General features: G+C 41.7%; 1 protein-coding gene across 2 annotated transcripts; it reads left to right on the forward strand.

Annotated features, from left to right (window-relative positions):
* Positions 1–530: 530 nt before the first annotated feature.
* LOC111334472 (uncharacterized) lies at positions 531–21,892 on the forward strand. Of its 2 annotated transcripts, none has more exons than XM_088742077.1 (21): positions 531–671; positions 2,449–2,524; positions 2,616–2,774; positions 2,862–3,032; positions 3,839–4,000; positions 4,827–5,021; positions 6,053–6,229; positions 6,848–7,024; positions 7,357–7,503; positions 8,128–8,289; positions 8,859–9,032; positions 10,199–10,360; positions 11,252–11,413; positions 11,995–12,168; positions 12,920–13,090; positions 14,437–14,583; positions 17,813–18,144; positions 19,069–19,212; positions 20,014–20,123; positions 20,826–21,136; positions 21,387–21,892. In XM_088742077.1, the coding sequence occupies exons 2-21, from the start codon at positions 2,461–2,463 to the stop codon at positions 21,524–21,526; spliced, it is 3,441 nt and encodes a 1,146-aa protein (XP_088598203.1). In that variant the 5' UTR covers positions 531–671; positions 2,449–2,460; the 3' UTR covers positions 21,527–21,892. The 2 variants fall into 2 exon arrangements, with proteins under 2 accessions (XP_088598203.1, XP_022795961.2); XM_022940226.2 differs by having other exon boundaries at positions 7,360–7,503.
* Positions 21,893–23,826: the final 1,934 nt, after the last annotated feature.

The following is a 23,826-nucleotide window of genomic DNA, read 5'->3' on the forward strand; positions in this document are numbered from 1 at the left end:
ATGTATATTCTCCAAACTCTTCTCTTCACATTCCCTTCGGCACTGGAAAGGAGAATTCATTTGACAATCAAAGCTTCTTAGCTTGGTGATCATGTCCTTTCTTCTCATTAACCTAATGGATGATTCAGCAGTATTATCGTAAAGAGAAGTTAAATGCTGGTCACTCATAGAGTTGAAAGGGTTAAAAGACAGCTTCCACCTTTGAGGTACAGGAGTTCTTATGTATCCTTGATTTCTTTGTTATATTATAATCTGTCCCAAGTGCGCGGGCTTCTGCTCTGAAACGAACGTTTTGGAATTTCCCATTGCATATTTTCACTTAACCTTCGGCAAAAGTATTCATTTTTGTTTTTGTTTTCTTGAAAGGTAATTTCAATCAGTTTACTCAGGCTCAGTGAAAAGAAAGTTAAAGAAAGATATGTTTTGACAGGCACATTCTAAAATGTTTTGCGTCAGCCTTGCGTGACCAAAACACTATAAATTCGTAAGACGTAAATATCGCGTTACAACCTTCGTCTGGAATTTCTCCATCCTAAAGACGTCACTGTGCTCTTTATTCAAGCAAAGGGAAGATTCTTTTGAGAATAAGAGCACAAACTGTTTGAGACTGTTTAAAAGATTCCTTCCGTCGAGCCTCTGGGCATCGCATATCTCCAACACAGATCATTACGGTAAGGTTTCAATCAGCACTAGTTCAAGGGAACGTCACAGACGCTACAAATAGCTCCCATGCGTAACTCCATCGTCTACCGATGCTTGCAGTATCGTAGTTTACTTTTTGGTCAAGAGGAGATAAGCTTGTCTTGACTTCTCAGCAGGAAGGATTGTTTTGGCTATCTCTATCCATCATCTTTTTTGATTGAGTCATCTCCACAGGCTCATCGACAGTAGCAAATAGCGTACGGCTTAATCTGCGATTAGCGATCGACGTGTTCGCTTTTTTTAAAGGTCTTCGAGCTCTGCTCTTACTGGCTCGTTGATGCTTTGATCGCAAATAAAACTGGATAGCTTAGTTGTTAATAACGAGAGAAGCTGGAAAACTCGAGGGTTATTAACTGATTGCTTATCCAGCTGTAAAATTTAACTGCTCGCGTGTCTGTCCAAAGGTACAAAGATCAGATTGTTATAACCGAAGATCGTGTAATTGGCAACAGCACCTTGATAATTAACTTGTTATCTGTTGGGAGTAAGTTTTCTAGTGGTTATATTTGGTGGCAGCTATATGCAGTTTATACGGGTCTATTCCGTTAGAGAAACTTCGGCGAGGGTGAGGGGGGAGGGCATGGGTACTCTAATTCCCGCTCCCTCCGGTTTTGGGGATGTCATGCAACGAGGCTGCGTAAAAAGTGTGCGCGAGTCTCTCCCTGCGGTATCTTTGCGATCATATGAACATATGTATCTCATACTTTCCCCCGAAATGAGTTAGAACTCAAATTGCCTCATTTTTACACAGTTGTGCTTCGGTAAACAGAGAACGTATGTGGTTATTCGATTTCTTTTTGCATAACATAGCTGATTCTTCCGAAAAATAGATTAAAACATGTACGTCCGTTGAGGTTTTGTGGTCGCGTCAAACTGCGAGGGTGTGTTTAAAAGAGTTTGATCACAAGAGGATTGGTGATGTGTCTCAGTTGGGTGCAGACGTTTCTCTTAGGGGTGTGGCTGAGAGAGACGGAAAATAACAGGATTGTTGGCGTGCTCTGGTGCACTCCGCGTTGCGTGACATCCCTGAAATGTGGGATACAAAGGAGATTAAAGTCGCCCCTTGATGTGCGAGTTTGACTGATAAGACTCTTGAGGTTAAGCTTCTAAGCGATTCGCAGTATTTCAATAACGAATAATCGTTGTCTCATTTTTTTTTTTTTACTCACTGAAAGCAACCGAGTGTGTTCTTCAGTAAGGAGCAAGGTTATCATTATGACAAAAAGAAAGAAGAAAGAGAAATAATTTTAAAGTTGTTTCTTGCGGTAAACTTTTCTTTTTTTTGAGTACCACCCGACACTCAGTGTGAAGTGGCACTCAATAAAAGAATTATGCTAAACTGGAGATAAATATATCTATATATCTATGGTCTGCCCTTCACCGTGAAAATATAAATAGTCCTGATCAATAAATATAGATAGTCCTGATCGATAAATATAGTTGGATAATGCTAAAAAGTCGGGGCAGGAAATTTGTTTGAAATAAAATATCGCCCATAGTCAAGGATAAGTTGCGAGAGGGTGGACTTTTTTTTTGGGGGGGGGGGGATTAGGGGGACCAGGGTGACGGATGTATGTCACCCTAAGGCCTCTTATTTTCTAAAGCCAGTCTGGCGGCTTAAAACAGTCCGTCCGAACTGAATAACTTCCCACGCAAATTTGTACACCCGCTAAACAACTTCCTTTCACGTTATTGGTAATACTTTTTTGGCTATTACTATTAATTTAATTGATGTTTTTACTCTAGTTGAATCAGACCATGATCCTGAAAACAGTTTTGGTTCTGCTGGCTTTTCTTTATGTTGCTGTAGCCCAGGCCCCAGGTTAGTCATTTTAGCAGGGTTGTGCTGTGTTCCAAGCTCGAATGTTCCGCAGTTTCACTAAGACTCGTGATTCTTCTCTTCTTCATCGCAGACACTTGCCCCGCGCCTCCTAAGAACCTTCTTTGTTTTATTGGACTGAAGAACACGTGCACTGACAGCATCAAGTGCCGGAAAGGGACACTGTGCTGTAATGATGGCTGTCGAAGACGCTGTAGAGACCCGTCCAATAACAGTAGGGGTGCTAGCCAAGGTACCAAAAATGCTCCCACGCACATTTTTTTTAAGTTTATGTCTTCTTTAGGAAGCAAATTAAGAGTTCCTTTTTTAATTTCTACAGGTACTCCTCGATTGGGAACCTGTCCATCACAGCTGTCCCCGCCTCCAGGCCCCTGTGTGTCGGATTCGGACGAGTGTATGTTTGACTGGGACTGTCCAGGATCCACAAAAAAATGCTGCTTTAACGATTGCTTCAAAGAATGTGTTGAGCCTAATATTGGTGCTCTTCGAGGTACTACTCAAATGTTAGTAATATTTTGAAACTTTCTTTGTTTCGTTTTTGCCTGCGTTTCAAGTGGATGTGGGTGACTAAGACAGGCATGCCACCCACGTGGGGGTTGAAAGGAGCTCTTTGTCTCCAGCAGTCTGCTATCTTAGGTACCTGTAACATGCATGCCCTCTCGTCCGACGCATTTTACGCAAGCCACGAGTTGTTATTATAAAGCATGTCTCACCATAAGGTCATTTCATAGTTTACAATACGCATGCTCTATGCGCAATATTTTACGCGTGACAAGCACGCCCGGACGAACAAAATAGTAGCTCACTCTTTGTGGCCATAGCTGACCTCCCTGTGAGACCTGCGAGGCCATAGGTGACCTCCCTGTGAGGCAGTAGGCTACACATCGATAGTAGGAGACTGGGCTTAGAAGCCGATGGTGCGTTGAACTCTGAATAAAAAGATCGGATCCGAGCTAGCGAACGGTTACCTGTGTTATTGGGCAAGGAGTATTGATAGTTGATGATTTTCTGGGCGGTAACCTGCGTCTGACTAACAACCCATCTAGGGTGGTGTGGCAATACCACTGGCAGCTATGGAAACCGGGATAAACTCAACTCAATTAGCCTTTTTGTTCAAGTGCAGAGTGCCTGCGAGATTTTTCAAGCTTACAGTTATATTTGAGAGAGATAACCCTAATAATGGTACTGTGTAACAGGAATTTAAACTCTGTTGTCAGTAACCACCCATTCGCTTTCGCAAAAGTATTTTAACAGAATCTGAAACTGTCCCTTACTGTTTTTTTTTTTTTATCCCAGCCAGTTGTCCCCCACAGAAGCAATCTATTAGCTGCCGCATAAACCTCAAGAACCAATGTTCCAAGGACTCAGATTGTAGCTACCTTCCAGGAGGACTTTGCTGTTTTGATGGCTGCCGCCGAAGATGCGCTGATCCCAAAGGTTTTCCTAGCGGGATAGAAAGTAAGTTACTACATCCCCTGTGTATAAATCACGAGAGTATTCCGTTTTAAACGCAACTCAAACCTTATTTATTCAATTACAAAACTTCTGCACACGATCTGTTCAACCTACTCAGCGTTGAGCCAAAGCGCATGGTCCGGCTCACAGCTGATTACCTGACCGCGAACGCATGATATATCGTCATACTCTAAACATTTAAGTCAGCATTTCTTTGATTTTTGTTTCAAGCAAGACCGTCGTGTTGTCACAGTTCGTCATAAACGTATATTTGAAGCTTACATTTTTAATTAGTGCTTCACTACAATTTACGAGTGGATGAAGATGGCTCTGTGATTGGTCAAAAAAAATCACACTATCTACTCGATCAATCAGATTCAAAACTGTGGTTGCTTACCCATTAGGTCAAACAAAATCCTGAAATTTCGGCATGAATTCATGTGGTAAGGAAATTTTCCGAAAATTCCTTTGAGAAATAATGCAGTGCCTACCGAGATACTTGTACTTCTCTTTTTTCATTCGGAATGAAGCGGCGGACAACCCTTACCATTTGAATGAATCCGACGTCTCCAGGACATTTCCGCGCGGTTTGTGTCATCTGGAAATATTACAAGCAATCTCATTCGGTTGGCCGATCGAATTCGTAAATCCCTCACCATTATGCCACAGTTAAACCAACCGGAATTTTCCCACAAATATTGAGCATTCTGTGATTCCCAGCGCTTAAGGGCCTTGTTTTGTTTTGCCTGCTTTGAGCCACTAGGTCAGCCAAATTTCACAAAATGACGAATACAATTATCTTTGCGATAATCTTTGACTTTCCTTTCAGCTGACAGACCCGGCCAGTGTCCATCCACTAAACCACCACCGATGTGCATCTCAGACTCAGATGAGTGTGAATTCGATGCGGATTGTTATCCAGGAAAGAAATGTTGTGGTAACACGTGCTTCACGCGATGTTTGGATCCAGTGGGACTGGCAACAAACACGAGTCAATCTGGCTTGGGACCTAATATTGGTGAAGGTAAGTCGAATATTAAGGGTTTGTTTACACTCACGTTGTTCCCAGGCTCCTTCCATGCTCTGAGCACGGTGCCTTGGTGCTGTGTTATACGTTCAAACTGACCTGGATCATCGATTAAAGGATCTAGCCTTTTTCAAACCTGTGTGGGCTCGCACAGGGAAACGTTAAGAAAGTTTTAGAGAGGACTACAGAGAAACTGAAAAAACAGCCACTATTTTTCCCTGGTTAATTTAGAGTATACTTCAGAAACCATTTTATCATATGACCCGTCCGACCTGCTCGCGCAATCCCATAGAAAACTATAGTGTAAGTTGACGTGTGCAGGGCGGACGGGTACACGTGACCCGGTCCGGAAAAAGCAGTCCGGCCCTCTGGTGCACTTGTAAAGCGAAAATTTTCGCTGTTGTTACAAGGAAAAAAACGCGAACAAGAATAAGAAAATAAGTCACCTTTTTCGATAACTTGTGAATTTGTTTTGTTTTGTTTTTTTTTTCGAGAAATAAAGAGAAAAAAAGGAAAGTTTTTATTGTGGAACCTTTTTGGTAGCTTTCCCACGTAGGCCAGTCTATCGGCTCCTGTTAAAGTTGAAACAAACTTTTCGAATTTTTCAAAAATTATAGTCGGTGGTCATATGATAGAAAATTTATTTACTGAGTTAGGTCGGGCAACTAATAAAAAGTAGATAGGGTAAGTTCCTAAATATGGTGCTACGTCAGTGGGAAAAAAAGCGAATTGAGGAATTGCGGTTTTTTTGTGATCTATATACGGAAAGATGCAGCTTCGCTATTGGTGGGAACATGGTACGGTGAAAAACACCAGAACCAATAAGTTGAAACAGTGAAAAACGTTATTTGATACTGTGGCGGTTTAAGAGTGCCGGTTTGAAAGACAAATTTTTATTCTAGAGTTTTGCTGCTTTCCGAGCTGCCCGGAGACTGCTATATGTGTATAGCGTTTCAAAGTGTTTTCATGAATGGAGGGTTTCCTAAGGTTTCTGTATTATTAAATATTTACTTTATATTTACTATCAGTGATTCAAGGAGAGGCGGCGGGAAAGTGTCCCATCGTCTCTAATTCGACCAGGTGCCACATTGGACTGGCGCACACTTGTAACAATGATGTGGAATGCCCCAATGGTACCTATTGCTGTTTTGATGGCTGCAGGAGGAAATGTTTGGATCCTAATAGAAATTCGGCTGGAGCGCAAGGTATAGACCTCTATGCAGGTGTATTTGAGCTGACGAGGGACAATCGTTTTGACAAATTGCTTTAACCGCAATATGTTTTGTCAGGAGCCCATTACCCGGACCTTCCATCTTCCATACTGACCCTCTGAGCTAACCCTGTCCTGTATCTTTCTATTTTTAGAAGCACCTCCCATGGCGGTTTTCGCGGGTGTTTTTATAATAGCCAATCATAAGAGAGCTGTCGTCTCTATTGTGTTACGTCTCTCTTGTGTAACTTGCAGGCCGCACGAAATTATTTCAATAATGGCGGAAAGCGCGGAAAGATTAAAGAACCCCCGCAGATATCTCAGTTCTAAAAATAAAAAGATACGGGACAGGGTTGACTCAAGGGTACAACCGAGATGGAAGCTCCGGGTAATGGGCTTCTGGTTTTGTTTGAAAATATAATCTAAGAAGCGTGATGCGAGTCAAACGACGGAAAAAACCAAAAATGGAGAACGAAATTATCTTATCCAAATAAAAGCAATTCTTTACATTGTTGTAAAGCTAGAATCGATCGCGACTTTGTCAAGTTCTGTTTTCCCTGTTTTCCATGTAACTTAAGGACGGTATCTTAGATGCTTTCTACAATGATTTTAGGTGAAGATAAAATTGGATTGTGCCCTGTTCTTCGGCGACCGGAACTGTGCGTGTCCGACGTGGACGAATGTTTTATTGACTGGGACTGTGTCGGGGACCTGAAGTGCTGTTCCAATAAATGCTATAAAGTCTGTACGGCGCCTGCACCATTGGTAGGAAAACTTGAGGCTCCAGCAGGTAGTGTAACGTCAATGTCTTCTAATGCAAGGAAAGAAACGACAGATAGCGACTATAACAACCTAGCCATTAGAGGGGGTTCTGAAATAGCCAAACTCGAGTTGTAAAGGCACTTTTGAAAAACACGGTGGACTTCGGTCAGTGCACTGGGCTCCGGGCCGTGAGGCCTGTGTTAAAGACCTGGCAGGGCCAAGGTGTTGTGTTCTTGGACAAAACACTTTACTTTCGGAGTACCCAGGCGAATAACAAGGTGGCCATTTTGAGTGGACATTCCCCGTGTTGGGCGTGTTTTGCCAGTTCCGTACAGTGTATTACCTTCTTATTTTCCTTAGCAGTCAAATGTCCAGAACCTGTGGCGTATGACCGCTGTCCCCAATCAATGAAGCATCTCTGTGACGATTCCAAGCAGTGTGCCACTGGTACACATTGTTGCTTTGATGGCTGTAGACGAAGGTGCATCTCTACTGAGCCCGCATCAGGTATTGGATGAATTGTTAAAATGTAATAGAGCAACTTACAATTTGATAATTTGGTTTTATCAACCAAGTTAAAATTGTACACCGTACAGAGTTAAATAGCTGACGTTTCGAGCGATGACGAAGGGCTACCGCTCGAAACGTCAGCTATTTAACTCTGTACGGTGACCCGTTTACAATTTCAACTTGGTTGATAAAACCGAATTACTTTGTTACCCCCACCGACGCAGCACCACAGTTTCTTCAGAAACTTACCCCTTATTCAATTTACAATTTGGGTCCGCCGCGCGCAAGTATTGCGTCCTTTACTAGTCGATCTAGGACTAGCTATGAGACTTGGGCTAATTCCGCTTTGAAGGAGGAATTCGCGTGGCTCGGTATTCGGACCTTGATTCGAATATTAAAAAAGAAAACAAAATAGATTGCATGAAATGATTTCAACTCCGATCCCCATGAATATTCTTGTCAACTCTCGCCCTACCGACACTTTTCTATTGCAGAAGTACTGCTTTATACACATATTTGTGGTTTCAAAAACCTCCACAAGCTCCTCCGCTCGTGAAATGACGGAAAACATCCTTCTTTACTCCGGAAGCTATGTTTTTAACTTATGAGTTCTCATTCCAGATACTTGTCCTAAGGCCGGTAAAAACCTGATTTGCCCAGTTGGACTAAGAAACACTTGCGTGGATAAGGAGTCGTGTCCAGAAGGAACCCTTTGTTGTCATGATGGATGCAGACGGCGCTGTAGGAGCCTGCCCTCCAGCACCAGTCGGCCCTCGACGAAAGGTACCAGAAAAAGCTTTAGTTCCTTAAGAGCACGGGAGGGGTGAGGAGTGAATCTCCAGCAAGAAGGGGGGGTGGTTGGGTGGGTGGATGGATCATCCTTAAGTTGCAAGAAATTTGTTTGTTCAAATATTTCATGATGTTTTGATCTTTTTTGTTTTTTTTGTTGTTTTTTTTTTTGTACATGCTTGTTTATTGTGTGTCTGTCTTTTGTCGCGCATTTTTCCTCGCTTTAATTTTTTGTGCTCTTGTAAATCCCCAAGTACTAAAACTCAAGTTTTTCAGATGTTTAATGAACTTTTTATCTGGGCAGGTTTTTTTTCCTTTTTTTCTTTTAGGGGAGAGGAGGGGAGGGGTTGAAAACACGCCGTAATTTTAACGACATGGCGAACATCGAGCTAGTGGGTTTGTTCTATTGCTGCGAGTTACTAACCCATATTTTCCACCAAAGCCAGTGGGATTTCATGGTTCCCTTTAACATATCTACTCCAAAAACCTCCTCAGTATACGAAGATCAATTACTCCTTTCTCTTCTCCTTCGTTTGATTTGTTGTCTTTAAAATATCTTGCAGCCATACCTAGGCCAGGCATTTGTCCTTCACTGACTCCACCATCTGAATTCTGCCCGTCTGATTATGATGAATGCAAGTATGACTGGGATTGCGACGAACCATCCAAAAAATGCTGCTCAAATGGCTGCTACAAAATTTGCGCTTCTCCCGCTGTAGGAGCAGTTCAGCTGCAAGGTATGTAAGGTGTACCTTCTAGATTAAGAATGCCAGGAAAATAGGTGGATTTGGCGCGAAAAGAGGGCGCACAGATTCCGGCGACGTACAAGCTTTTTGATGCGAGAAAAGAGATTTCACATTTATTTGCCACATTTTCACGTCTTATTCACGATGCGAAACATTTCTCTACCATGTGCGCGTATTCGTTTTAAAGCCACATTTTGCCATCGCTAATTCCTTTTAGTTTTTTTCAAGGCTGCACAGCAATAACCCTTTCAAACCATCTAACTTCAAAGATCTGAAATTTGTTGTCCCAGCTTTTCTTCCTTGCCTGGTCCTTAAAATCTCCAAGATGTTTCCAAACTTTCATTAATGTGTTGTCCGACACTTAATCGAAACTGTTATGAGAATTAAAGGTTTGACTCTTGCGATTAAAAGGCGCAAATACAAGGTAGGGGCATTCTGAATCTCCACAGAAAAAGATGATTTCTAACCTGGGCTGCGAGGCAATTCCAACTTTGTTTGTAACGAAAAGAGGTCGTGGTAATTCACGCCTACACAAAGTTTGATTCGCAATTCTTGATTTACAGTATGTAAATTGATACAGGAAAGTTGTAATTCTTTTTAGAAATGAAGGGATAGTAAACTTTAGTTCATGAAGCGCACGTTTTTGATGATAATAAAGCATATATGAACGAAGAAATATACATCCAGCTCTCAAAAACTCGCAAAAATGCTTCAACTGCAGAAAATGCGCAAACTAGCTGAATTGGCTCAAGTGGTTAAAATTGTTAAACTAGGCGAAATGGTTCAATTGGACAAAACGCACAAACAAGCTTAATTGCGCTTGAATTCGTTAAAATGGTCAAACAAGCTGGGGACCAGTCCTTGTTTGTTTCGGAGGGGGGGGGATTTTAGGGATCACATGGTTTTCAAGGGAACTGAGGGGAGATCAGTTGTCGCTAATAGAGTCTAAAGGGGGACTATAGAAAACTGACTGACAATAAGGGGGATCATTTGAAAACTACAGAGCCTTAGGGAGGGGAGGTCAGGTCAATATAATATTGAGACACAGCCATATCCGGACTCCCCCTGATAAAGATTATTAATCAGTCCCTAGGACAGTAAGGATAATTCAATATGAATTCTTGAGGGTAAAAGTGTTTTTAATCTTTTTCTGCAAGACAACTGTCCAGCGCCAGAGAAGCCCAAACCGTGTCCAATGACTCTTCGGAATCAGTGCTTGAATCATACGGATTGCAGCTACCTATCTGGTGGACTTTGTTGTTATGATGGGTGTCGCACAAGATGTGCCACCGCTGAAGGCTTCCCGGCTCGGATACAAAGTGAGATATTGAAGCCAGTAGTCTGTCTTATTTTCGAGGAGCTTAGCCTGTTCCAGGCGTGCAATCAGTAAGACTAAGTGTGATAGTAAATGACGCGATTGTAGCGGTTAAGCCACTAATATCGCGCCGTACCTTTATTTCGCTCCGTTTTACCAACAAAACACTCGGCCACGAGGATATTCGTCTTTGCTTTAAGTGTTTTTGTTTGTTTGTTTGTTGTTTTTGTACGTTTCATTTTTTGTTGTTTCTTTTTTGTTTATTTGTTTTGTTGTCGTTTTTATTTTGTTTGTTGCTGTTATTATTGTTGTTGTTTAGGTCGTTTTTTTTTCTTTTTGTGAGTCGTTCAAAACTGCCTTCAAAATGCAGAGCGTCTTATCGTTGGCCTGTACTTCAGTCTGTAAGTCTATTCAATCTTCGCAACTGGATAACTGTTTGTTAGTCAGTGTGTGCTTGATCACGGCCAACTGTTTGACTAGACTATCTATATGGTTTTAGAACAAAAATTGCTCTCTCAAATCGGCACTCTTAATCCCAATGCTATCAACGAACGCTTTTCATTCAACTAGTTTATTCTTGTTTTTCACTTTTTACCATGTTCTCCTCAATAACACGGCTCCATTTATCTACAGTTCCTCTGTTCGCTCTAATGAAGGGCTAATTAACGCTCGAAATTTCAGCTCTAGAAACCCTTTATGATGGCCGTTCTTGTTATATTCTTCCCCCCTCCCACCGACGTATCACCACAGTTTCCTTCAACCGCTACCCCCTATATCTTTGTGTTTGTGGGCTCATTTGGCCGGGTCAGTGTCTCTCCGTGGGATGTCTTTAGGTTGGCCTATCTGTCAGTTCTCCTTGTCTGATCTCTGACCCTGGGGCTCCTCCGTGTTTCAGTGCCAAGGCCTGGTAACTGTCCCAACCTCATCCAGCCTGAGTTTTGCATCGCACACTTCGACGAATGTCAAAACGACGGAGACTGCTTCCCTGTTAAGAAGTGTTGTAATAATGGCTGCTTCAACAGATGTGTAAATCCAGTTTTTGGTGATGTTGGTTTTGGTAAGTTCAAATGCTTCCAAGTCTACCCTGGCAAGTTATCTATGGTGTAGGTCTTTGATAGCTTACCGAATGAACATGTTTTGTAAAAATTCTGCATTTTCATATAATGTTTGAATTTTGGGAAACCCTCGCATGCTCGAATTCAGATGGAGGACAACGTATCCATAGAATTTTAGTTTGGGTTTTGGGTCGCTCGCCTCACCGACATGAGACGGTTCAAATTGTTACCGAAGCCCGTGTGTCTTAGGTCAGCGAAGAGACTGGTAACTGGACAGCTATTACAACTTGCAAGTTCATATAAACGCGCCGTAAAGCTGTCAAGAGGGGAAGGTTGTCTTGGGTACCCGAGGCTATATAAATATGCCCTTAGACGAGAAGTTTAAGCAGGAGAACGAAAAATCCGGAGATAGAGTTATTTCGCTCTCATTTAGTTAACAAGAAATTTTACTCAGGATATTTGGTAAGGAGCGCGTAATAAATGCAGGTTTGATCATTGCCCAGCTTTTTTAGTAACTGCACCCGTCGTTAGAGGAATGATGCACGAAATCTAAAAAGTCAGCATGTATTATCTCCTTTTTTAGTCAACACTAGTTCAGCCAACAAGTGTCCTGACGCTATAAAATCCAGTACGTGTCACGTGGGGCTGAAAAACATGTGCAATAATGATGATGAATGTGCAAATGACACCTACTGTTGTTTCACCGGCTGTAGAAGGCAGTGTTGGGATCCAGCGACTAGGTCCTCGTCAACGCTGAGTAAGGATTGGTTTGTATTATGTGTCGTAAATAAGAAATAAGAGTTCCGAAGTGGCAGGGAGAAACTGGGTTAATTTTCCCTTTAGTTGGCACTTGGTGGGAGAATTTGTCACACCCGATTCCTTTTGGGAGTTTCGTCAAAAAGTCAAAAGGTTCATTTGTTTGCGCTTGGTCGCTACGAGGAAAAGCGAGTGTGTGTCGAGTATTTGTCATTTATTTTTGCTTTAATTTTACCGTCCGGTTTTCTTTGATTTAGCAGTAAAGAGATTGTAACCCTGAATGCAAAAATGAGTGTGGAGTTGTTATGATAGAATTTCCTTGATCGAGCCTTCAAGTTAAAAATTTTGAAGTCTGCCTCGGGCAGAATTGAGGATCTATGCAGTACAACGCTACTCCATATTCTAGAAGTCTAGTTCCAGTCCTCTCAGTAAGATCAGTCAAATATATTTTATTAGAAAGTAAAATAAATCGAAGAATGGAAAACCTTGTGGACAAAGACAGCTTGCTCCTCTTTTAGACATGTGAGCTTAATACCTTATGTTTCTGATTTTCTTTTTAGGATCGATGAACTCTTTCTGAGGCATTCGTAGGGAAAAGTGCCCAGTATTTTTTTCATCCATACATAGTTAGGATGTCAATCAAAGCCAGAATATGGCTACGTATTTAGCCATTGTTATCTTCTTAAAGGCAAAAAGTTACTTTTTTTCTCCTTGTGATCTGAAATGCTGTGATGTCGTTTCTTTTGAAAAAGATAAGAAAGGCACGTGCCCAGTCCTCCAGTCGCCTCCTCCTCCATGTGTGTCAGATGCGGACGAGTGTTTCATGGACAACGACTGCGTCAAAGACAAGAAGTGCTGCTCTAATGGATGCTACAGAGTTTGTGTGGCCCCCTCGCCAAAAGCCTTAGGTGCTATTTCTACAGGTGGGTTTACCTCATTATGATTTCTCTTTTCGATAGGGTCAGTGCCACTATAAGTAATGATCATTCCCTATGGTGGCAGTTATCGCCCCCGCGTCCCATCGCTTTTAGCGCAGAAAAAGAAGAAAACCTGGTTTTAGATTGCCCATGGCTTACAAACCAGAAATTAATTATCGTACCAAAGGGGGAGGGGAAGGGTGGGGTTTGTCTGTCACGATCAACTTTAGCTTTAGCTGACCACCCCCCTTAGGAGGGTCCTAATACATAATGGGTTTAACTGTTAGCCATAAACAGCGCAAAGATGTCGTGCCGTTAGGAGTAAAATTGACAAATTTTAACCGTTACGAAAAGAAAAGTGAATCGTAAAAATATTTCTGGTGCCCACAATGTAAACTAACCGTTAGCTGTAAATTGGCCAAAATTTTAACCGTTAGCCGTAAAAGCCGTAACGCCTCTGAGACCCTTCCGCAGGTCTCTGTAATATTCTGATGATCACCCCTCACTGGCAGTTGATTGTCAGTCAATTTTCAATAGTCAGACCCCCCCTTTAAAATCTCTTGGTGACGATTGCTCCCCCTCCCTTTCCCCCCTGAAAACCATGTGATCCCAAAACTCCTGCACCCTCCCTCCTCCCTTCCCCCCACGGGCATAGTTAATAATGAGATTTAGCACCGCGTTTACGTGAAACGGCAAGCGTCATCTTGCCCTTTCACGTTCCACGTAAAATAGCGTGAACCTTGCTGCTGTAGCCTCGCGTGAGCTCACGTCATGGTGGATGTGGAGGCGTCCTTGTATGATTTACAAGAAATAGTTTTGGTGCCCTTTTTCCGGCATGTAGAAACGGCAAAGCGCAATCGGCAAAAGTGAAAAAATGACGGGGAAAACAAGGTCACGTGGTCACTCTTGCCGCTCACGTTTCACGTAGACGCGGTGCTAGATCTCTATAATGACTTGTCTCTTACTGTTCAATACTGACGACCACCCGAAATCCCTCCTTCACTCATGCCTCCATCTATCACGCGCGTTGACACGATCCGGAAAAGGATTCCCTAGGTAAGGATAATTGCACCAGGATCTCACTAGCATCAGAGGCCTGCCCGAATCGCTTCTTCTCTCTTTTTTGTGTTATTTTTATTATTGTTATTATTATTATTATTTTTATTATTATTATTATTATTATTATTATTATTATTATTATTATTATTTTAATGATAGTGTAGTCTGGTCGTCCTGAGCAGCACTGTTGTCGGTAGTGGCGACAACAGTTCCTCCCAGGACGACCAGACTACAATATCACATGTTACCCCCAAGTTCAAACCATTTACTGTAATTCTTTTTTCTTTTGCCAGACAATTGCCCTCAGCCGACAGAGTATCATTGTGCTACTTCTCTGAAGCACCAGTGTGACGATACGGGAGATTGCTCAGTCCAGCAAGTTTGCTGTTTTGATGGCTGTCGAAGGAGATGTATGGACTATGACAGCGGGCAAATAACAAGTTTGTAATACTGACATGTGAATCTCTTTGTATGGCAGTACATAATATAGGAAGGCCAAGAACCCTCCGCGCTGATCCAGATAAATTGTCTTCCCAAAACGGAGTTTTTCAAAAACCCTCTTCAAAGTGGATTTAAAGAAGGAAATTTGAAAGTGGACATTTTAGAAAACGTGGAAGTCACTGATCTTTATACTACCGAAACAGGTAGACTGTTTTTTCGGAGACGCGCGAAACAGTTGCCGCTGGAGAGAAACATATTTGAAATAAGCCCACGTGATCTATCCCCGACGCCTCAAATAGAAGCGCACGTGATCGCATTCCTTCACATTGCTGAGAATCAAACGATGGCGAGCTTTTCCATAAACAAACAAGGAAGGTCCTATATCCGTGATAACAGCGTAGACGTTAGCCCAAGATGTGTGATAATCGATTCCATTTTAGCTGAAAAGAAATATTATACAACACTTTTAGCTGGATCATGTTGTATTACTAAACGAAAGTGGATAAACGACGACAGACACCAAAAGTTCGGGCAAAGAAATGCGAAGGAATGTTATCTCGTGCGTATGCCTTTTGTGCTAACGTATTTTTTAGTCACGTGACCAAAAACGATCACTTTGCGCACGTCTCTGGAAAAACAGTTTACCTGTTTCGCTAGTATTTTTGAAAGGATCATTTGACCCTTATTACGCGCAAGTTCAAGGTGCAGTCAGGCACATACCTTTTGCCAGTGATTCTAGGGTTTTCAACTTTGACTGGCATTCTGAGGGCAGGAAACCCATAAAACTTTGATTGCCTTCTTAGAAAGAAAACGATGTCGTGGAATTCATTCCGCGCCTTGTAGATGGTATTGTGGAAAAGAAAAGAAAGAGTATGAAGGTTTATGAACCGAAGAGAATCGAGGAAGAAAAAACATTGGATCATAAAAAATTCAAATTTGGGCTCATAACCTGTAGCAAAACTGCAATTATCTGACACCAGAATTCAGTCTCATTTGAACTCATTCAACACATACTGACTGTTTTATACGATTTGCAATGCTTTGGTCTCATCACGCAAAAGCGCCCGCTGTTGGGGGAGAGATCGCGCTGCGTGACAAGACCGAGCAAAGGCTGCAAAGGAGACTAGATTCCCGCCGACTTCACTGATAATACATTTCAAAAATTAAATCAAAGATAATGATTATTTCATATGGTATCATATGTCTTCATACCAGCGGTAACAGCATGCCACATGACATGTTTTCTCTGTGAGCAGTGCAGGGAAGGTCATTAATCGTTTCTGGATGGCCGTTCTGTTTATTTACCTCCTGGCTCTTGCTGCGCTAGAAGTTGCTTTTGTGAATGGAGAAGGAAAGCGTAACATATCTTACGGTGCGTTTCTGATTTGTTCGCTTTGAGTCAACCCTTTATTTATTTAATTTTATGCGCGGTGATAGCGATCGATGAAAGACGCATTATTCTTCCAATGTGTTTTTCAAGCTCAGTACTGCTATTTGCTCTTTGTGCTAGCAAAGGCTTAGAATCTTGCCAACGATAGCCATCGCTCAGTTGTGGTACTTCGTAAAAGAGAAGAAAACTGACATAGTAAGGACTAGCGAGAAGAGCACTCTATGAACATAAAGAGTGTTTGTTAATTGTTCCCGTCAAAGATTTGTGGTGTAGACAGCCACTTACAAAGGTCGCCGGCAACCCACACACACACACACACACACAAAGTGTTTTAATTTGGTGAAATTATCGTTATTTCATCATATTGATTTGTCTGTTTCAGTCGCTCTTTTTAATCAGCTTTCTAAATACAAAATCTTAACTTCTTACAACTGTACGACCAACAGATTTATTTTTCCCTGTCCCAATTTACCGTTACACGTGCTTCGGGATCATTAGTCATTTCAGGTCGTTGTTAGAAGACGAGTTACTAAGTTACAAAACAAACAAAAATGTTTTTGTTTTTAGTTTAGGATCAGGTTAATTTTCAAGAATTTTTTAAAGATGAATTGGTCGAAAAATCTGAAAGTAACATCATTCTAGGAGAGGCTGCGTGTAGGCATGGGCACGAGCAAAGCCGGCGAAAGGTCTCAAAGGGATCTGCTCTTGGATTTCTTTTCAATGCAAGACCTCTTGTAGACCTCTTGTAGACTCGCTTTCCTCAGGGCCTCAAACGTTAGTGCGAGGAAACGCTGTTACTGAAGCGATAGTAAGAAAGGCATGCTCGCAAGCTAATTCTAGGACAGATTGTTAAAATTCACCCTGCGAGGAACTCTCACGCTATCACCGGAAACAACACAACTCTTAGTTGTCACCTAACACTATTACAAACACATCGATTACTTGACATTTGGCAGCATTAATAATGCATACTACATATTCTACGTGTTTGTTCTTTTGCTCATTGGGTAACTTATTCTTTCGATCATGTGCTACATTTGCAAGGCGAATTCGATTATTATCAGTTGCATATGTTACTCTTCTGCTCTAGCCCTCGTATCCACAAGAACTAAATTTTTGGCGGCTAAAACTGTGCGAGTGAAGACTAAACAAGCATGTATCAATTAGGACAAAACTTCCACCAGTGGGGGTGTGGGGTGTCTTGGTCTAAAAAATCAACCCCATATCCATAGTTAGCGGCTATTACGTGGGCCAAAAATCATAGGGGTTTGGCTGGATTTACGACCAGGGACAGGCGAAGTTGTGAAAAGTTGTAAGGCAAGGTGAAGAGGGCCATGATTATAGCTACAGGCGTTTAGTGTTTACTTGTAAAACGTCCTGAATAAGTCTATGACAGTTAGACGAAACGTGCCGGAAAATAAAACAAGTTTTACGACTGTTCGCAGAGTGCTGCTCACTACTTTAGTTTTAAAAGTATTTTAAAAAGTAGTACTATGTACTACCCAGTAATGAGGGATACAATTGTAATGTAACCCAAACTGATAAGAGCGCGAAGACAACGCGTCCCGCTGGCAACATGTCACAGCTTCCTGGCCATAGTGCGTTATTATTTCCCAACTGCGTGACATTCAGTGAGTCTCGTCCGTGACAAAAAACAAATCGCAGTACATGTAACGCACACACACAAAAGAGAATTTGTTTGACAATCAGGAACTTTTTAAATCGGTAATCATTTAGTTAATTCTCATAACCTTTACATTTGATTCAAGAGAGAGAGAGATGCTGCAGGGAGTAATGGCGACAAAAGTGACTCACGCTTTCTTTTTTTCGATCAACAGAGGGAGTAACGGTGTCCTGCAGGAAAAATGAGATGCAAATCGACGTGGAGAAAGGAATTCTGAACGGTTTCAAACCTATTTACCTTCGACTCAACAACAAGTCGTGTATAGCGACCGGAAACGAGACACATTTCAGTCTGGTCGCGCCCTTAGTGGGTTGTGGAACGGTCAGCAGTCACACTGGAGAAGCTGTTGTCTATAGCAACCAAATAGAGGAGGAAGAGGTCGAGATTGAAGGTGTTATTTCAAGAATGCCTGAACTTACCATTCCTTTTAGCTGTTATTACACAAAGGAAGGAGTAACATCAACATACGGAATCATTCCTCGAAAGGTATCAAGGCCAAACCATTAGTTTTCTGACATACATTTTTCACGCTCCATATCTGTGTAGTTTTGGATTCTTCCCCCCCCCCCCCCCCCCACCTTTCGAAAAAGCGAGGGATCTCTTGTCCACTCCTTGCTTTTGAATAATAAATAAATAAATAAATAACTTTATTTTTGTGTCAAAGTACTTTAACATACCTTCTGATTGGAGATACAGTAACAAAGCAAAATTAACACCGCTAAATATTAAATGAATATTAAATAGAATAAAATTCTAAGATACTTATACAAAAATACCAATACTATACTATTAAGAAAGATATAAAAATATACCGATGCTATTCTATTTAAAATATTCCTTGTCTCTACGAGCTGCAGAGAAAACAGGCAGATCCACATTCGTTGCTAATTAAGTTCGAGAGATCCACTCCAATGAATGGTTCACTTTCCAGTGAAGGGTTTGCAAGTGCCGTTTTAAACCCCACTTTTGTGTTATTCCCCCATTTTGGTCGCGAAACCGACATTTTTCCAAGATGTCTGCTGCTTACCCAAATGGCATTACGGGAAGATGATCTTGTGGAGTTAAGGATTAGAGGACCAACATTAATCCTGTGACCACCAAGAGTGGCTAGCATCTAAACATCTAATTTTTCCTCACAATATCACCCCTGAATCAAACATTAAGAGAAAAAAATAAAGGAAATAGAAGAAGCTCTTGATTATTAAACGCATTCTCCTTGTCAGCACCTTAAGAATTACATGGACAACAGTATGGAGACTATGCTTTCTGTTGTTAGAAAGTAAAGGGCTTAAATAAACGTTTATTTTTCTTTTCATTTTGTACTCTTAAGTTAAATTGTCCGTGGCTTCTAAGTTCCATGTTGTGCCTCTTTGACTTCCATGTTCTGTTTTGTTTTCCTTTTCATTCCAGTTAAAGATGACCATGGACGGCGGAGAAACGAAAACAGAATTTACACTCGAAATATCTGTGTTCAAAGACGAAGATTATCTCCGGCCATTCGGCATCAGGGATTTTCCTCTGAAGGTTTCTTTAGGGAAGCCTCTCTTCGTACAGGTAGGTCGGTAATTCCGTTCAGGAGATTGTCTTCAAAAGCGCACCCAAGTGTGGTGCTTTTTTTGAGAATATTGAATTTGGTAGGTCGGGAAAATGCTTTCAGGTTGATCATGTACATCTTTGTATCACCTCCGGTAGAGCTGAATAACGTCTGCGCATGTTACAAATATGCCTATGAATTCATAGAGTAATTAAAATGTTGAAAGGTCCGCGAAAGTTGCTGACACGCATAGATGGGATTCAGCTCTTTCGTCACCTCCTATTTGGTAGAATATGATGGGAATACGTTTGATAGAATGTGACCGTTTTTAAAGTCTAAGTTGCTCCATGGGGGTGTCCATGTTTGATATCGAAAACTCAGTTTTAAACCATTAAGTGACTAAGTGATCACTTAATCACTTAATGATCAGGGTCTTAAAATAATTGAGAAGAATTTGCTACCTTTCTATAACATCAAGAAATGGTTAGATATTCTAGTCTTCTCGGATAGGGAGGAATAAATGGAGGTCCCGTCTCCTGCAGGGTTGGGGTAGGAGACGTTAATTTCCCACACACGAGATTACTGTGTAATGGATGTCCTCCCCTGGGGTGGGATGGGTGGGAGGGTGGACTAGCACGAATAGTTCGTATGTTCCTTTCTAGTCCTTCCCCACTGCAAAAATTAATGCAGTGAAAATGGAGTAAATATATAAAAATATTATTAGCTTGTATAGTAAACTATTTTGCGTTTGGATTGAAGGGGGAGGGGCACAGATCTAAATCAACCTCCAGCCTAAGAACCCTATTTTTTCTCTTGCACAGCTTGCAGTAGATTCGCCAGATACCCGACTGACGATTCGAGAGGAAAAATGTTATGCCACGCCAACCCAGAATCCTGATGATGTCATGCAGTATGATATCATAAGACAAAGGTAAATGAACGTTGTATTCAACTTCTTACTTCGACCAAATTATATGCAACCATCTGAAATCTTACATAAACTTGTAACCAGTGGTGTTGGCGTAGTTTTGCCTTGCCGTCGTTTAACACTTCTTGTCTAACCGCGATTATAGACTCTGTAAGCTGTGGAAGATTGGGAAGAGAAATGCATTTTACCGAGGGGTTTGTCGATAGATTGGTAGAATGAAGGGGATGGGGTGGGTGGGGCCTTTTCTTAACCTATGCCCCCTCCCCCGCCTCTGAATTAGCTTTTAAGGCTTACTCTCTCCCCCTGTAATGAAAAATTTAAAATGCAGACTTGCCGTGTGATAACGAAAAAGTAATCCCTGCACCTTTATCCAGCCCAAACCAAAGGAGACGCCATTAGAGCGGAAAGCGCCATTTTTTCGCCGTCCAAAAGGGTGGGAGGGGGGTGGAATTGTAGGTAAGAATTATTTTAAGTATCCACCTTTTAACTTTCAAACATCAAATATAGCCATTTCGCATGGTAATTCAAATTCTGTTTACTTCTTGTTTTCTTTTGTACGAGCGGGATAAGTTCCTGTCATATGGGCGATTGAATTGTGTGCAAACGTTGGTGCATAAGGATTATTGATGTGTTGAAGAAATCATTTGAATCGTGAATTAATGCATCATGAAATTAGTGTGATCATTTTGTGTTTTATTTTCATAGCTGTGTTGTGGATTCCACAGTGAAGTATTACCCAGGCCCCCAAGGCACCAGACGATTCAGTTTTGACACATTTCAGTTTACGGGGCAGTACGGCAGCTTTGTGTACTTGCACTGTAAATTGGTAGTTTGTAATGCCACCGATCCCAACTCCCGCTGCAATGTCGACTGCTTTACTGATTTCCCCAGGAGAAGACGGCGAACAATGGAGAAGGAGAATTCGAAGGATGTAGCTCGAGCCGGCCTCACTGAGGGACCATTCCTATTTAGAAGTCAAAAGGAGACAAATAAAGACTCGGCACACTCAGAAAAAGGTACAACTTGATTTAAACCAGGTTTACATCGTGCAAAACTCAAATGTTACGATTTATATCTGCTCCGGAGTGGCTTTGTTATTGCAATCAGACTTGGTCTTTTTCTCGCTATTATTATCATTAATATTTTCATTATTGTTTAATTTTTTTACAAGAAGTACAAACATGCATGGAATTTTTATTTAGTTGGTAGAAGTGGTTCATGGCATTTCATTTGTTCTAATGAATTTTTGTCCCTCTTGAATTCTAGAATCTCCATTCAATATAACCACTATTGTTGTGGTTGCTATGGCAATCTTTTGCGCCGTGTGCCTCGCGGTGATCGTGTACATGAAGGTGAAATTTGTACCAAAACCTCAACCAGACCCGAACAGAGAAACCTATCTTTAGACATCATATAGCCATCACCAATAGCTCTCAACACGATAAACTAAGTCAGTATCTGTTTAAAAACTTCAAGACCTTGGCTTGTTCGACCTTGAAAGTGACCGTGTGTCTGGTGCCTTGGGGGCCTGGGTAATAGTTCACTTGTAATAGCTCTCTGAAAGACAGCATTGCCAATCCTTTTAATTTTACTTTACACGACAAGTTAAGAGTGGAGATTTATGATTTCAAAACGCAGGCAAAAGTGGATCTACCTGTGTTGCTGTCTTTTAGACTGAGAAGCGATAATTGTAATGAGCGGCAAGCCAGTAAACAGTTAACGCACTGAATCCACGAAGTTTTCAAATAAACAAATAAACAATGTAGTTAAAATTTTGTTTAACTTTGTCATAACTTTAAACCTAATCTTGTACCCAGATCCTACCGATTAACTGTAACCGAAGTGAAAGGTCTGAAAAGGTCTGGGCACGAGACTACTATGACCCCTCTCCCCCCTCCCCTGCGCCTCTAATCTACCCCCACCTCCTCTTCACCCTCGAAGTTAATTTATTCAGCCTTCGTTCATTGCAGTCTTGACGTCATCTTTGATCTATTACGGTAACATGGAATCTACTGGTTGCGTATAATATTTAAAGAACAAATTTGTTGATGGTGGTTGTTAAGAAGACGTTAACGAACTTGTGCGCGCGCGACTCGCGTGCGCGTGCTTTGGGATTGCGTTGGTTAAATTGTTTTATTTTTATTTTTGACGTGTATGAGTTTCTGAGAGAGGAGTTGAAAGTTTTTGAGTCTATCGTTTTTCAGTTTATCGAATGGCAATTTGTTTGGCGGTCGTTTTCGTTTACCATGAGTTTACCGTTTAACGTGATGGAATAAACGTGTTTGTTGATTTCCGTTTCGCTTCCGAACAGTGGCATCGTCTAAGTGTTGTCCTTCAGTAGATTGTTAGTGAGACCCAATCAAAATGCATGATAAAAACATCTCACTATGTACGTATTGACTGAGTGGGAGAGCCGGACGGGAAAATATTTGGCTCGAGGGCATGACGTAAGCACCGTGCGTGGCGAGGTCCGTGCCTCATGACAGAGAGAGAAAGTGTGCGGAAGCTACCAAACAATTTTTTTGTTATTTCGGAAAACTGTCAATATCTAGGTATTTGCAGGACAAGAGGTTCCCTGACAAAAATTTGCATTTCCGGCCTTCTGTTTGTTCTCAACCCAAAATAATGCTAATGTGTACATATCCCTCTCAACTTTCATCAGCGTATTCTTAACCTGCCCTCTTTGGGGGTGTGTTGGGGGGGGGAGTGGGTGGCATTTCCTGTTTTTCAGCCAGTTGATCTCCACCAGAAACATACTTCTTGGCATATTACGCCCCTGGGCATGAGATGTAGCAAAGCATGACAGTTGTTGCTGCATGGTACTCTAATCAACTTAAAGTAAACCGGACCACGTAACAGGAAGGGGTTTATCAGGAAAAGAGAAGCGAGTTCTTTTTTTCTTTTTTTTACCTGTGATTCTTTCAGGCTCAAGCGGCAGCCAGGCTGAGCCACTAAGCCACTGTTGTGGAGTGAAATAAAAAGACATGAGAGGTGATGGCTTATGTGTGACATATTCCCTATAGACAGGTGAGAACCCGACTGTCTAGCTGAAGAAATAAGTTATCTTAATGTACCGGTGTCACAAAAGCCTTTTCTCCAAAAGGGTATATCTCTACTCAAAATGATCCCGTAAGCATGTTTTGGTATACTATGGGTAGGATTAATCTTCCACGAATCATGAGAGAACTCCGTGAATCCGCACGACATACGTGAGCGAGAGGAGAGACGCGAACAAGAACGTGATTGTGAGAGCGAGACGCGCGAGCGTGGAAGACGCACTGAGCTGTTCGCGCAGCGTGCGCGTGAAGTGTTCACTCGCAAGAGTATGGGATCTCGCCTGTCATAGTTTATTCACGTGTTAAGAACATTAACCTTTTTTCCATTTTTTTTTTTGTCATGGTTAATTCGAGTTTAAACTTCTAGACAGCTGTTTTTAGCGATACGCTTCAATTAGGATGCCTACTGAAGAGGAATGTCAAGAAAAAGGCTCTCCTTGACTCAGAAACTGCAGGACGCTCTGACTATGACCCTTGAGGCCACATCCGTCACGCATCATGAGCATTGTAATGCAGTTAGGTAATCATTTCGTGGTCACGTATATGTTTATTCAGTTCGCGTGTGAGGACAAGCTGATTAAGACTAATCAACCACAAATCGTTTAATCGTGGAGAAAAAAGGATAGCGTTGTACGTGCCGTTGGTTTTTC

Source organism: Stylophora pistillata, chromosome 12 (genome assembly GCF_964205215.1).
Source record: "Stylophora pistillata chromosome 12, jaStyPist1.2, whole genome shotgun sequence".
NCBI lineage: Eukaryota > Metazoa > Cnidaria > Anthozoa > Scleractinia > Pocilloporidae > Stylophora > Stylophora pistillata.

Bases quoted from the DNA above. Each gene is read 5' to 3' on its own strand.
- LOC111334472 (XM_088742077.1), top strand. From the start codon at position 2,461: ATGATCCTGAAAACAGTTTTGGTTCTGCTGGCTTTTCTTTATGTTGCT. The intron at 5,022-6,052 runs GTAAGTCGAATA...ATTTACTATCAG, and splicing joins GGGACCTAATATTGGTGAAG to TGATTCAAGGAGAGGCGGCG. The intron at 20,124-20,825 runs GTAAATGAACGT...TTATTTTCATAG, and splicing joins TATGATATCATAAGACAAAG to CTGTGTTGTGGATTCCACAG.